This window comes from Sus scrofa, chromosome 7 (assembly GCF_000003025.6).
Source record: "Sus scrofa isolate TJ Tabasco breed Duroc chromosome 7, Sscrofa11.1, whole genome shotgun sequence".
In the NCBI taxonomy this organism is placed as follows: Eukaryota; Metazoa; Chordata; class Mammalia; order Artiodactyla; family Suidae; genus Sus; species Sus scrofa.
The window spans coordinates 21,667,465-21,681,457 of record NC_010449.5 but is presented as its reverse complement, the minus strand read 5'-3'; the positions used below and the strand labels follow the sequence as shown (position 1 = coordinate 21,681,457).

The following is a 13,993-nucleotide window of genomic DNA, read 5'->3' as shown; positions in this document are numbered from 1 at the left end:
GATCCCTCAGGGCTGAGTCTCAGGAAGAACTTTCTGTATAAGGAGGAACTAAGCAATGAGAGGGACAAACCTGTAATAGTACATTAGGGAGCCCCAAGTATTCAATACCTAGGAGACTAAGTAAAACTCTAAAGTACTAAGGCCAATTTTAAGCTTAGAGATAATAAAGTCAAAACTCATTGCCCAGTGGATATGGAATCTGAAGAACAATGTATTAGAGAAAACAAGGAAAGGTCTTGAGCCACAGCTACAAATGTGTGTGGGTATTTGTGTCTGAATTAGTGGTGGCCAAGAAGATGATATGTGGATGGCAAAGACCAGTTTAAAGTGTAAATGAAAGTGAATATCTAAACCTCATTCTTATTTGTATTTACCTTATTTAAGATGGATAGATCTAGGAAATCATTAGGTTCAGCACATAAAGGCTCAATTAAACTTGTAGTGTCCTTGGATTAGATGGGTTCCTCTGAACTTACATTCAGACTCATCCAGTTCTTCACATTTCATTTTCTATTTGTTTGTTGCTGGTATAAATGTAATTGATTTTTGTTTATTATCCTTATTCCAGGGACCTTAGTAAACTCACTTAACTATTCTCATAGTTTCTATGTAGACTATTACATTTTCAACATATATAATCCTGTCATTCCCCAATAAAGAAAAATACATTTCCTTCTTTTCATTCTCTATGAATTTTATTTATTTTTCTTGTTTATTACAGCTAAAATCGTCAGGTAATGCTGAAAATAATAGTGAGCATTCTTGTTTCATCTAGTATTTTACCATTGTGTTAAATGTTTACTGGAGGTTCCTTGTAGGTGTACTTTATCAGCTTAAGGAAGTTCCATTCTACTCTTGGTTTGCTGAGATTTAAAATATGAATGGGGATTGAATTTGATCAAGTGCTTTGACTGAATCTGTAGGTTTTCTTTCCAATTAAAAAAAAATTAATAAATAGCACCAACTTATTTTCTAATATTATACCACTCTATTCAGGAATAAACCCCACATGGTTACTATGTTTTCTATGTAACACTAAATTAAATTTGCTGATAATTGTTTTGGATTTTTTTTTTTGCCACATCCACAGCATATCGAAGTGTCCAGGCCAGGAATTGAACCTGTGCCACAGTAGTGACCCAAGCCACAGCAGTAGCACCAGATCCTTAGCCTGCTGAGCCACCAGGAAACTCCCTGTTTAGGAATTTTATATGTATTTTCATGAACTATCTCTCTCTTATTTTCCTTCTTTGTAATGTCCTTGTCAGATTTGGTGTTCAAATTATAGTGACCTTATAAAATGGGTCATAAAATCATATTGGTTATCTATTTCCAGAATAACTATGTAAGAAATAATCACAAAACCCCTGGGACATACAAAAATAACAAGATGAAAAATGATCTAATGATATGATTAGTCACCATTTATTGAGGAGTTCCCATTGCAGCTCAGCAGGTTAAGAACCCAACATAGTCTCTGTGAGGATGCAGGTTCAATCCCTGGCCTCACCCAGTGGGCTAAGGATCTGGCATTGCCACAACCTGCAGCATAGGTCACAGATGCAGCTTGGATCCAGCGTTGCTGAGCCTATGGCGTAGGCCTGCAGCTCTGATTCAACCCCTAGCCTGAATTTCCATATGCTGAAGGTGCAGCTATAAAAAGAAGAAGAAAAAAAAAGCATTTATTGAGCTATCTTCTCATGGCTTCTAATTTAAAATCCTAGTGAGTATAAACACACACACATACATACATACACAAGTATATGTGTAATAGTTATTTCTCTTGGAAGAAATTTAAGCACCATAACTAAAAAATATACGACTGTGCACAGTGGGTTGAATCTTCATGCTCCTTTCTGCTTAAACCTCCCCCTGCTCTATGTAAAAGATCAATCTGTAAGGAGAAAGCTCAGATTAGTGAAAGGAATCTACAGAGAATGAAAATAAAATTTTTCTACTAGTTTTATTGTGGAGAATATTTTGTTATTCCCAGGAGATGGCAGAATATTTAGATATTTGGTTATTTCTACTTTACACATAAGTAAGTAACCTAAGTAAACTTTTAAATTAAATGATAAATTAAGTAAAAGGTGATGCTGGGCCATCGTAATGTGATTAAGGACATAGTAATTTTTTCTCTCTTGAAACCCTGTAACCTATAATAGTGGTTCTAAATTTTCTAGACAAGAGTGCTATGGAACTTACCGCCTGTAGAGAGAAAGGGAATTTTTGAAAAGAATTAAGTGGGAAATCCATAGGGAGCTTTCAGTATTGATATATCTGTAGAGATCTATATTCTGTGTTTTGATCTCTTGCCCCTACTCCAAGATATTATTGATTCTAGAGTAATGCATATTTAAACAGTATAGAGATGAGATAAAAAATTATTTTAATCATTGTTTAATAGATATTGATTCTAAAAAGATTTTTCATTTATGTAGAAATATATATCATATTTTTATGCCAGTATGACCCATACTATAGGTTTTGTTGTTGTTGCTATTTCTTGGGCCGCTCCCGCGGCATATGGAGGTTCCCAGGCTAGGGGTTGAATCGGAGCTGTAGCCACCGGCCTATGCCAGAGCCACAGCAATGCGGGATCCGAGCCGCGCCTGCAACCTACACCACAGCTCATGGCAACGCCGGATCGTTAACCCACTGCGCAAGGGCAGGGACCGAACCCGCAACCTCCTGGTTCCTAGTCGGATTCGTTAACCACTGCGCCGCGACGGGAACTCCTATAGGTTGTTTTTAGTGGAAGAGATGAGAAATGCTAAGGCAGGAATATCCATATTCTGTACATGGGCTGCATTAATAACGTCTTTAGTAAGCATTATCACTGCTAAGGATCATCTTTTGCTTAGTTTATAAATTAGGAAGAATCAACTATATATATACACATACGCAAATATGTATATGTGTGTGTATGTGTGTGTGTGTGTGTGTGTATTTTTTTTTTTTTTTTTTGGCCTCACTGGTAGCATGTGAAAATTCCTGGGCCAGGGATGGAATCAGAGCTGCAGCTGTCACCTATGCCACAGTTGTGGCAATGCCTGATCCTTAACCCACTGTGCCACAGTGGGAAATTCATGAATCAACTAAATTCTAATTTTCCTAATTTCTTATTGGACTAATCAAAACTAAACCTAAAACCCATTCTCATAAACTCAAACTAAAATAAAATCTAATCTATCTGGACAAAGTACAAGAGTTAGTGCTCAAAAATAGGAAAATATGTACATTATGTCTGAATGTATTTTGAGAAAAATTATTAGATATTTGGTATTTTTTTTCTGGGGCCTCTAAATTAATCTAAACTTTCTTAAATATTTTGAGAGGGTTTAAATGGAAACTTGCTAAACCCATCCTTTATCCAGTGCCAAATGATAACACTTGCAATACTTCCAAATTTTGGAATCCTTATTCACTTGTAGAGATTCTAAAATAATACATGTTTTCCCAGATCATGAGATGGGATTCATCCAATTTATAATATTTCAGGTCTGAAGAAACATGCCTTCCTTTAAGAGTCATTCATTTGATACAAACCATTCAAATATATTTTCCTTATGACTGGTGAGTTACTGCAATCATTAATGTAAATGCGAAAAGTTCGACATCCAGACAATCAGTACCCAATCACAAAGAGTCCAACAGTTCCCCAGGGTTGATCTCATTCCTCTCTACTTTTATCCCAGTTTATCCTGACAACATATGGAAAAAAGTGGCGATTAGTAGTTGTCAAACATTTTAAGCAAGAAGACACAAACTTCTTTTGTCACTAATAAAGTTTTAACAAGTACTGAATATGAGCAAAAAATTCTTCCTTCTTTACAAAGCAAATACCTCATGGTCTTGCTTTATATATTCTTTATTCTCTATTGCTTCAGAAAGTCAAAACATAAATATCATTAAACTCAATTATATAAATGATACAAAATACATAGGATCCACATGTAAGTTAGGTATTGGAGGCACTAAAGTGCTAGATAACTGAACAATTTATATTGCCTCTTGTCCAGGCATTTGGCACTATAAAAGCACATTTGAATATTCTAGAAAAAATAAGTATTTTTCTTCACTTCTAAGTTCAGTCTTTTCAAATATGTTGAGGACTTACTAAGTATAATCATTGTGATGGAAGCTAGACTAAGCATAAAAATGCCTGGCGTCCACATTCATGGTTGGTTTTTGCAAGCGCAGACCACTGTTTTATCCTGGATTGGAACCCTCCTAGTGATGAATGCTTGACTTAGAAGGACTTGAGAGAAGTACAAGTGATTGTTAACTCAAGAATTTGCATTTTCTCAGCCTAGCTAAACCACTGAATTGCCCCCATCTCATTAAGTGTCTCTTCACTCTGTAACGTTAGAACTCTCCTTTATATCCTGGGTCTAACAATATATGTAGAAGATTTGTCAAAAGACAATCTCAAAATTTGATGACTTTTTACTGTGCTTTTGCACCTCCCTTCCCTAGTACCTTCTTCATGGCCTCTTTAACATCTTTATTTCTTAGTGTGTAGATCAGGGGGTTAACACTAGGAGTGACAATTGTGTAGAAAAGAGTAAGGAACTTGCCCTGGTCCTGGGAATAAGTGTTTGCTGGCTGGAGGTACATGTATATGATCGTACCATAGAAGAGAGAGACAACAATGAGGTGGGAGCTGCAGGTGTTGAAGGCTTTCTTCCGCCCAGCAGCTGACTTGATCCTAAGCACTGCTTGTGCTATATAACCATATGAGATGAGGATGAGAATGAGTGGTGCCAAGATGATAAAGATTGCCAAGGCAAATGCCAGTGCCTCAAGGGTCATGGTGTCTACACAGGCCATGCCAATTAGTGCTGGCATCTCACAGAGAAAGTGGTCCACTTGCCTGTGCCCACAGCGGGGTAGCATCAATGTCTGAGGTGCCATTATGAGAGAATTGCCAAAGCCACTCAACCATGCCACTGAAGCCAGCTTCCCACAGAGACATGGGTGCATGATGACAGTGTAGTGCAGAGGTTTACAGACTGCAACATAGCGGTCATATGCCATGACAGCCAGTAGGACACATTCCACCCCTCCCAGAGCCAGGACGAAGTAGAGCTGGATGGCACATCCCAGATAGCTGATGGTCTTATCTGGACCCCAAAGGTTGTAGAGCATCTGAGGGATGGAACCTGTGGTGAAACACATGTCTAGAAATGAGAGGTTGGATAAAAAGAAATACATTGGTGTGTGCAGCCGGGAATCCAGAACTGAAAGCAAGATAATGGTCATGTTGCCAAAAAGAGTTAGCAGATAAAAAGTGAGGACAACCACAAAGAGGATCAGTTCTAGGTGGGGACGATCAGAGAAGCCCACCAAGATGAAGCCTTCAAAAGAACTTGTATTGTCCTTTTCCATCACCTGTGACCACATATTACCTGTTAGGAAAAAGATTAGTATGTATGAAGAGCATAGATATATTCCCTCAAAATGGAATGACTGGTAAAATGGTAGAATGGAAACTTCTTTGGATATGCTGGATGCTTGACTCAGAATTTCAGTAGGTGTTAGTTAAGTCATGCTTGGGTCTAAAGAGCAGAGAACCAGGCTTGCTTTTAGGTGAAATCTCATTCTAAACATTTTCTCATCAATACTGGGAAACCTAGAGTCATATCCAAACTCAACAGGGTTCAAGTGATTGATAAAATTAGGAAGAAGATGACTTCCTTATCATTTATAGCTATACCTTTGATTCTATTCTTTCCATTTATTGGAGCATGAACCTAATGTATCCCCTGCCCCTCTACCTAGCCTTATCCTAAACCGCTATGATAAAATTGTGTTTTACATTACCAGGGTGTATTATAACCCTGGGATTGGGTGACTTTTCTGAAGTTGGGAATGCTTTCCTTTAAAAATGAAAAAGAAAAAAAAAAAAGCATTTCTCAGAACTCAATCCCAGTGGAATTGAATTTAATGTTCTGTCAATAGCCCTGCCTCTCCACTTAGTCATATTTTATTCTCAAAAAGAACTTTATTTCCAGGAAGCCTAGATGATTATTTTATTTATCTGCCTCATGATCCCATAGAACTGAAAGATTTTGTATCTTCTATGATACTTTATACTTTCAATTATTTGGCAGTGGTTTTATGTCTTAGTGTGAGTATACTATGTAATGTAAGTTAACTGAGGCAAAGTTTCATTCTAATAATTCTGCAGTTAGTGAGAATTAATAAAATTGTGATTTTTTTTCCCCCCTGAGGCATGTGCAAGTTCCCAGGTCAGAGATGCAACCTGAGCCATAGCAGCAACCCAGGCCACTGCAGTGACAGGCTGGATCCTTAACCTACTTCTCCCCAAGGGAATTCCTAGAGTTGTGTGATTTTTACTGAAAGGGAATGCATTATATCTCTCAGGTACATTGGGGCACAAAATAAAGTTCAAAGTTACTGGTCTAAGAATACTTTGCCATAATTAAATAATACCATGGCATGTGTTCCAACACCCCTTTAAGATTTTGTGCATTAAAACTTTGACATTTGGAGTTCCCTTGTGGCACAGTGGGTTAAGGATCCAGTATTGTCACTGTAGTATCTTGGGTCCCTGCTCGGAAATTAAGTTCAGTCTGTGGCCTGGGAACTTCTACATACCATAAGCATGGCCAAAAACCAACCAAACAACACAAAACAAAAAACAAAAAAACAACTTTGACACTTGTTGGAAATTATAAGATTGTCAAAGTCATTACTCCAGAAACTGGAACAAGATTTTACAGTGGTGGATTTCCTGTTGTGGCACAGTGGAAAGGAATCTGACTAGGAACCATGAGATTTCGGGTTCGATCCCTGGCCTTGCTCAGTAGGTTAAGGATCCGCATTGCCGTGAGTTGTGGTGTAGGTCACAGACGCAGCTCGGATCTGATGTTGCTGTGGCTGTGGTGTAGGCCAGCAGCTGTAGCTCTGATCAGACCTGTAGCCTGGGAACCTCCTGGGTCCTGGGTGTGGCCCTAAAAAAAAAAAAAAAAAAAAATTACCGTGGTGATAAAAGAATGTGATGCTATTTAGGTGGATAGACAATCCACTGATTGAATAACTGAGGATCAACACTTATAATCAAGCCAACATTAAGGGCTTTCCTCCACCTCTTATACAATGGAAATTTAAAAAATATATATTTCATAATGGTTAAGAAAGAATATATATGTCTATACAAATGAACCTGGAGTATAATAGAGGATATCTCTGGAGAGGAAATTGGATCAAAACTTGTAATTTGTCTATATTTATAATGTATTTCTTTAAAAATAGCTAGAAGGAAGTATGACCATAGGAATGGCTATTAATTCTGAATGGTGGAGTATGTCTATTTTTTCTCCTAGTCTGTAAATTTCTGTATAGCTAAAATGTCTCAAAATATAAAAGAAAAAATAAAATAACGATATATATTAGAGTCATTTAAATGTTAGTGTAAATAGTATTTATGAACCTCATGAGCTAGGCACTAATGTTAACATGTTGACATAATTACCTCATTTTATTTTCAAAGTAGCCCCAGAAGGTCAGCAGTTTAATTATTCAACATTGCAAATTAAGCCACTGAGGCCAAGAGAATGACAAAAAAAAGCTACCCCAGATCACACAGCTGGTACATTGAACTGACCTGAACTCCGGCAATTTCACTCCAGAGATGATGCCACTAATCTTGACTCTAGCTGTAGAGGCAGGCAGAACAATTATACAAATCTGCATAGGAAGAAGCTAAATGAGTTGTGGTTGAGATTGCAGTTCATTTCTTTTGATTTGTTGCCCAAAGTTTAGTGCAAAGAGTTTTTTTTTTTTAACATATAAATTAATAAAGCAGGTGGCTTCATGGTATTAACAGGCAATATAAATAAGCAAGTCATATTTTTATTCAGAAAATAAGAAATACAGTTAAAATTTGCCTGCCAGTATGTGTTAATACCGGGTACACTGGGCACAGAAAGTCTATTAGAATGAGCTTAAGGTCTGGCCCTACTGGAAAGAAGTTCAGGGCAACTGTGATTGACAGTGACCATCTCATTCCAAAGTTAACATACTTGGAATTTTCCCTATGTCTGTGTAACTATATACTTATATGTATGTATGTCAACGTTTATCAACTATAGAGTACAAACCCAAGTTACTTTATTTTTCTTGTTCCTCAGATCAACCAAAGGACCCTCAAAGCATGAGATTATTCAACCAGAATTATTCCCATGAATTTTTTTATTCTGATTCAAAGTTTTTCTGGTGGTTAAACCATCTGTTCACTGTCTGCCTTTCTCCTCATATTTTCACATCAGTATTTAATCGCTGCTCTCGTTTTCCAAACCTTCCCTTTGTGAGGGCTGAATTCTTGCATTTCTGAACTTTGATTAATGGCTAATTCCTGTTTTCCAAGAATATTCTTTTAAATTATATGTGATTATACCTATCCTTATTGAAACCTAATAGAATAGCTTCAAAACACAGTGACACATAGTTTTCCCACAAGATCCGTACATGTTAATGACTTAATTGCATGATGCAATTTATCACTTACTGCATTTAAATAAGTTTTTATTGTTATGGAAAACAAGACACATTTGTAAATTCTTTGTGACTTCTGGACCCTTGAACATGTAATTTCCATTTCGCAAAAATTTTAAAAATTGAACCAAATAATTTCCAAATACCAGCTATTATCTACTTTGTTTCCAAAGAACCAGGACAGGGAATTACTGCTTAGTCTGTTTAAGGAATTATCAAGTACCAAAGTTAAGAAAAGTATGAACACTTCATAGTTAGACAAACCACTTGTTCTGTGCTGAATAGAACGTGAGGTAAATGTTAAGCCATAGTAAACCCAGAAGAATATTTTATAAGTTTCTTTCATTCATGCTGGAGTTTGAAGTCCCAGTGTTAATACTCAACTGAGAGCTCATTCAATATATTCAATATAGTATATACATTCAACATAGTGTATATATAATATATATATATATATATTCAATATAGTATTATGTGATGTAGAACCATAATTTGTGTGTTCGTTTGTTTTCTTTTTGGCCACCCTATGGCATATGGAATTCCAGCCCAGGGATCAGGTCTGAACAGCAGACCTAAGCCAAAACAATGGCAACGCAGGATCCTTAACCCACTGGGCTGGGCCAGGGATTGAACCTGCATCCCACACTCCCAAGAGGCTGCCAATCCTATTGCGCTGCAGCAGGAACTGCTGTGTGTGTGTGTGTGTGTGTGTGTGTGTGTGTGTGTGTGTGTGTTTTAAGACTTTCTAATTCAGTAGATTCTACTACTTTATAAATTCTTTTTTTTTTTTTTTTGGTAGAACTCCATTAATAAGTTCAAAATCTCTCATCAGCTTCCTCAAAGAATGAGTGATGTTAAACCACAATCTTTAAAATTTGATCAAGCCTATGTAAATAAAGTGCATAGACATTTAGGCTGTGGAAGTATTGACATAATAAATCTAATTGCCCTTGATACAGTTGTAGTCTAAAGTTAAACAAACAAACAAACAAAAAAAAACTCCAAAACAAACAAAAACCCAGAAAACCAAGCAACCAACCCCCACCGCCACCCTAGCCTCAGGTGATTGGAAAGAAGCCCAGGTCATGTTTCTTCTTAAACAGAATCACTAACTTACCACATTTGACCTCAGAAATACCATGTCCACAATTCCTTCTCTTTCTTGGGACTTCACTTGGAGTCCAAGTGGGATGACCAGAGTGAAAATAAGAAGAGAAAGATGACTTTTAGGAAATCTATGAGAAGGGAAGAAGAGAGGCAACAGTTACCAGCACAGGTGAGGCTGAATGAAGAGAGAATGTTGAGCACACAATAGTTATACAACCTGAGGACCCCAAACATCTACATACCCCCTCCCACCCCAGATAAGGAGCCAGATAAGGAGCAGGCTGAAGGAAGCTGAGGGTATCTCTGATGTACATAAAGTACAAGGAACACTTAAAGATCAAAGCTTTCACGTTTGAAAAGGAAGAACTTTATATGGTTTCAGAGTTGATGTGGGATTAGATACTTCCTTTTCTGCCTCACCCTATGGAGTAAAACCTTCCTTTCAAAAATTCCCTGAACTAATTATCTCTAACAAGGATTTGGGTCTCAGAGGAAAATCACTCTTACCAACACACACACACACACACACACACACGTTATGGATTCATCCGAGAGAGAGAGAGAGAGAGAGAGAGAGAGAGAGAGAGAGAGAGAGAGAGAGAGAGAGAGAGAGGAGAGGAGGAGCACTAAATCTTCCTCACCGGGTCTCATCAAGACCAGTAGTTATGATAAGCATTAAAGCAGGGAACATGGCCACCTCATACTCAATTCAAAATAGAACCTAGAACCAATGAAAAAATGCACAGAGATCCACCACTTGTTTACAGCATGCAGTGCAGAGAAGTACTTCTATTCATAGTCCTTTATGACTTTTTATTTAAGATTAATTTTCTGTGCAATTTTAAGGTCCATAATAATAAAATTTAACTTGAAAAAAATAGATTAATTTTGACATTTGACATTTAAAATTAGTAAAAAAAAAAAAAAAAGTCCAAAAATTTAAAATAATTTCATTTCAACTTGCCTGGTTTGGTGTAAAATTATTAATATTTTCTCAAGAAAGTTAATATCTATATGATTGACATATGACTTCAGCTAAGTCATTAGAATAAATTAACAGGTTTTGGTTTTTTAAAAAGACAAAAATAATAGTATGCATGTGCTATTTCAGATCACTTTACTATCTGTTACTATCATAAGATAAACAATATAGAAACATGCATCTCAAAATCATGTTTTCCTTTTTTTTTTTTTTTTTGGTCTTTTCTAGGGCCATACCTGAGGCATATGGAGGTTCCCAGGCTAGGGGTCTAATTGGAGCTGTAGCCGCTGGCCTACCCCAGAGCCACAGCAACTTGGGATCCAAGCCTCGACTGCAACCAACACCACAGCTCGTGGCAACGCCAGATCCTTAACCCACTGAACAAGGCCAGGGATTGAACCCGCAACCTCATCGTTCCTAGTCAGATTTGTTAACCACTGAGCCAAGACGGGAACCCCTCAAAGTCATGTTTTCTATATTTAGCTGTTAAAGACTTCTAAGGGAGATGACTCTCACATTTCACCTCTACAACCACAGATTTCAACTGATACACATAAGATACTACACATAATTGTGCTTTTACATTTTATGGAGAACAGTATGGAGGTACCTTAGAAAACTATACATAGAACTACCATATGACCCAGCAATGCCACTCTTGGGCATATATCTGGACAAAACTTTCCTTGAAAAAGACACATGCACCCGCATGTTCATTGCAGCGCTATTCACATTTGCCAAAACATGGAAACAACCCAAATGTCCATCAACAGATGGTTGGATTAGGAAGATGTGGTATATGTACACAATGGAATACTACTCAGCCATAAAAAAGAATTTCCTGGTCCAGGGATTGAACCCACACCACAGCACTGACTGGAGCACAGCTGTGACAACTGCCAGATCCTTAACTCACTGAGCCACAAGAGAACCCCCAAATAGTATAATCTTAACATTAATAGTTATATTGGTAGGGATGAAATATAATAGCTAGCAACTGATAATATTAACATCTCCATTAAGTCATAAACAAGTCATGTACAATGATTTTTTTTTCTGTCAGCAGCTATTGAAATACATAGATGAGCAATCAAAACTAATCAATATTAATTCTGTATTCCAGCAAACTTCTTGGCATGTAGGATGAGCCATTCCCCTGAGAGTTGCTTGTTATACTTAGATAAAGTTATTAGCTTGTAGTACAATCTCAACCTAATATTTTCTCATGTAAACTAGGGAGAAATAGCTAGAGAATTTGATGCTCTCAAAAATTTCCTATCTGAGATAACAAGTTCCTCTGAGAAATGAAGGAGATGAGGTCCTCATGGGGTACTTAACTCAATTTTAACTAATGTAAAATTGTCAGCCAAAGAGGAAATTTTAGAAGCAATCTTTAAGCTTCTTTTGTCACCTGACCTCTTTCCATTTTACTCACACCTGGCCCACCACCAACCTTAATCCATTACAAATACATTTCAACTTGTAACTGATGGAAATATTATAGTTATGGAAAGCTATTTTCTGTGAAATAAAATAACAGAATGCAAGAATCACAAGTGATTACAAGAGATGCTTCCCAGTTGTGATATGACATCATAGAATGTTAGAGAAAGAAAAGACGTTTATAAGTCTATGTCAGTCATCTTTTCCATCAAATGCAATTGCCTTTAAACAAATTCTCTTTTACTTACTTAAACTATTATCACTGTAGCTTTTGTGGAAGTGAGCAACAGATTATTTGTGAAAGTTTTATGCTTGTATTCATAAAATTTTATGTCAAATGTGCATCATTGCTTTGAACTTTATTCCCAAACCTTCTTTTCTTGATTTTGACCTCTTAGTGATTTTTCCAATCACTAAGTCCTAAAACATCATAGTTTTCCTGAGCCATCTCTTTCTCTGAATGCTCATATTCAGTTAATTTCTAAGCCTACCCATAATATCTGTCTTTCATACCTCATTCTTTTTTATCTCCATTTCTCTTACTCTATCCCCAAACATCATTAGCTCTTGCCTGATTTGTTACAACAATCTGCTCATTAACTAATCTCTAGAGTCTTAAGGTCATTTTTCACTTTGCTCCAAAAGGAGACTTTCTAAAATATAGGTGTTATATGGCCAGTATTTCAAGTCCTGAAGTGACTCATTGCCTAGAGAAATATACATTTATTTCTTAATATTGATGCTAATTCTGGACAAATTTACATTTTCAATTCTATCTAAAAGAACTTCTGTTTATTTTATACTCCAAATACATTAAACCACTCACCATTTTCCCTAAACAATGAAAAATGAATTAGCTCAGGATAATAATTTGGAATAAGGGGAAGGAGAATAGCCTTTGGAGGTAGAATGGCTCAACTCCAGCTCAGAAACAATCAGTGCAGGCTTAAAAACTAGAAAGCCTCATTTACTATCACTGGGGAGAAAAATTACTTTGAAGAGTTTCTGTGAACATTAAATAAGATAAGAAATATTAAATATTGAGCATGGTCCCTGATATACCGTAGATTTTTAGCAATTGTATTTTCCCTAACTATATATATTCTTGCTTATCACATTCTCTCAGATTGAAGTATTTGTCCTATTAAAATAATACTATGCTCAGTTAAAGAATTCTTCTTGGAAAATTTCCTTATTCCTCTTTATTACATTTGGCTATTCTTCCATCCAGGTTCCTGAGGGTCATTACCTGTAGTTCTGTCACACTTATTGCACCTAAAATACTCTGTATTGGATTTTAGTTTATTTTAAAGAAAAAAATTAAAAGATGGACTATTAGGGAGGGAAGTCTTCACTGAGAGAATAAAAGAGAGGTGATGGAAAAATATAGAGAACTTTAGCAAAATCAAAGAATTGAAATGCTTATTGTGGTTGGTATGTGAGGGGATACAGTGGTAGGAGCAGAGGATAGTAAGATGGAAGAAAAAGAAGCCCTTATGTGATCTACTTAAAGGATATCATGAAGAAGTACCTTGATGGAAAATAACATCATCTTGTGCTGCTATTGCCCATTCACAAAACAAGTTACAATAAGAAACTACTACACATGAAAAAGGGCAAGACAATGCAACCGGCAATCAGGAATTTTTTTTAAAAGGCCAAAGAAAGAGATTCTTAGACAACCAGATTTGTAGCTAGTAGACAAATATTTGAACATGGAAAATAGGGACAAAAATGGTAAACTTGAGAGGTTTCACCAGAGACTCGAAACATAAAAAAGAAAGAATATACATTCTAGAAATGAAAAGTAAAATAACAAATTAAAAACTCAGTCTAAGTTTAGCTACATAACACAGAAATAGTGACTGGAAGTAGAAGAAAAAGAAAGTAACACCAAGAAAGAAAAAAGAATGGAAACAAATGAACACAATGACATAT

General features: G+C 36.5%; 1 protein-coding gene across 1 annotated transcript; it reads right to left on the bottom strand.

The window, feature by feature from the left end:
• On the bottom strand, nucleotides 3,158-6,799 carry LOC100516618 (putative olfactory receptor 2W6). Its single transcript, XM_021099819.1, has one exon. The coding sequence runs from the start codon at nucleotides 5,404-5,406 to the stop codon at nucleotides 4,450-4,452; it is 957 nt and encodes a 318-aa protein (XP_020955478.1). The 5' UTR covers nucleotides 5,407-6,799; the 3' UTR covers nucleotides 3,158-4,449.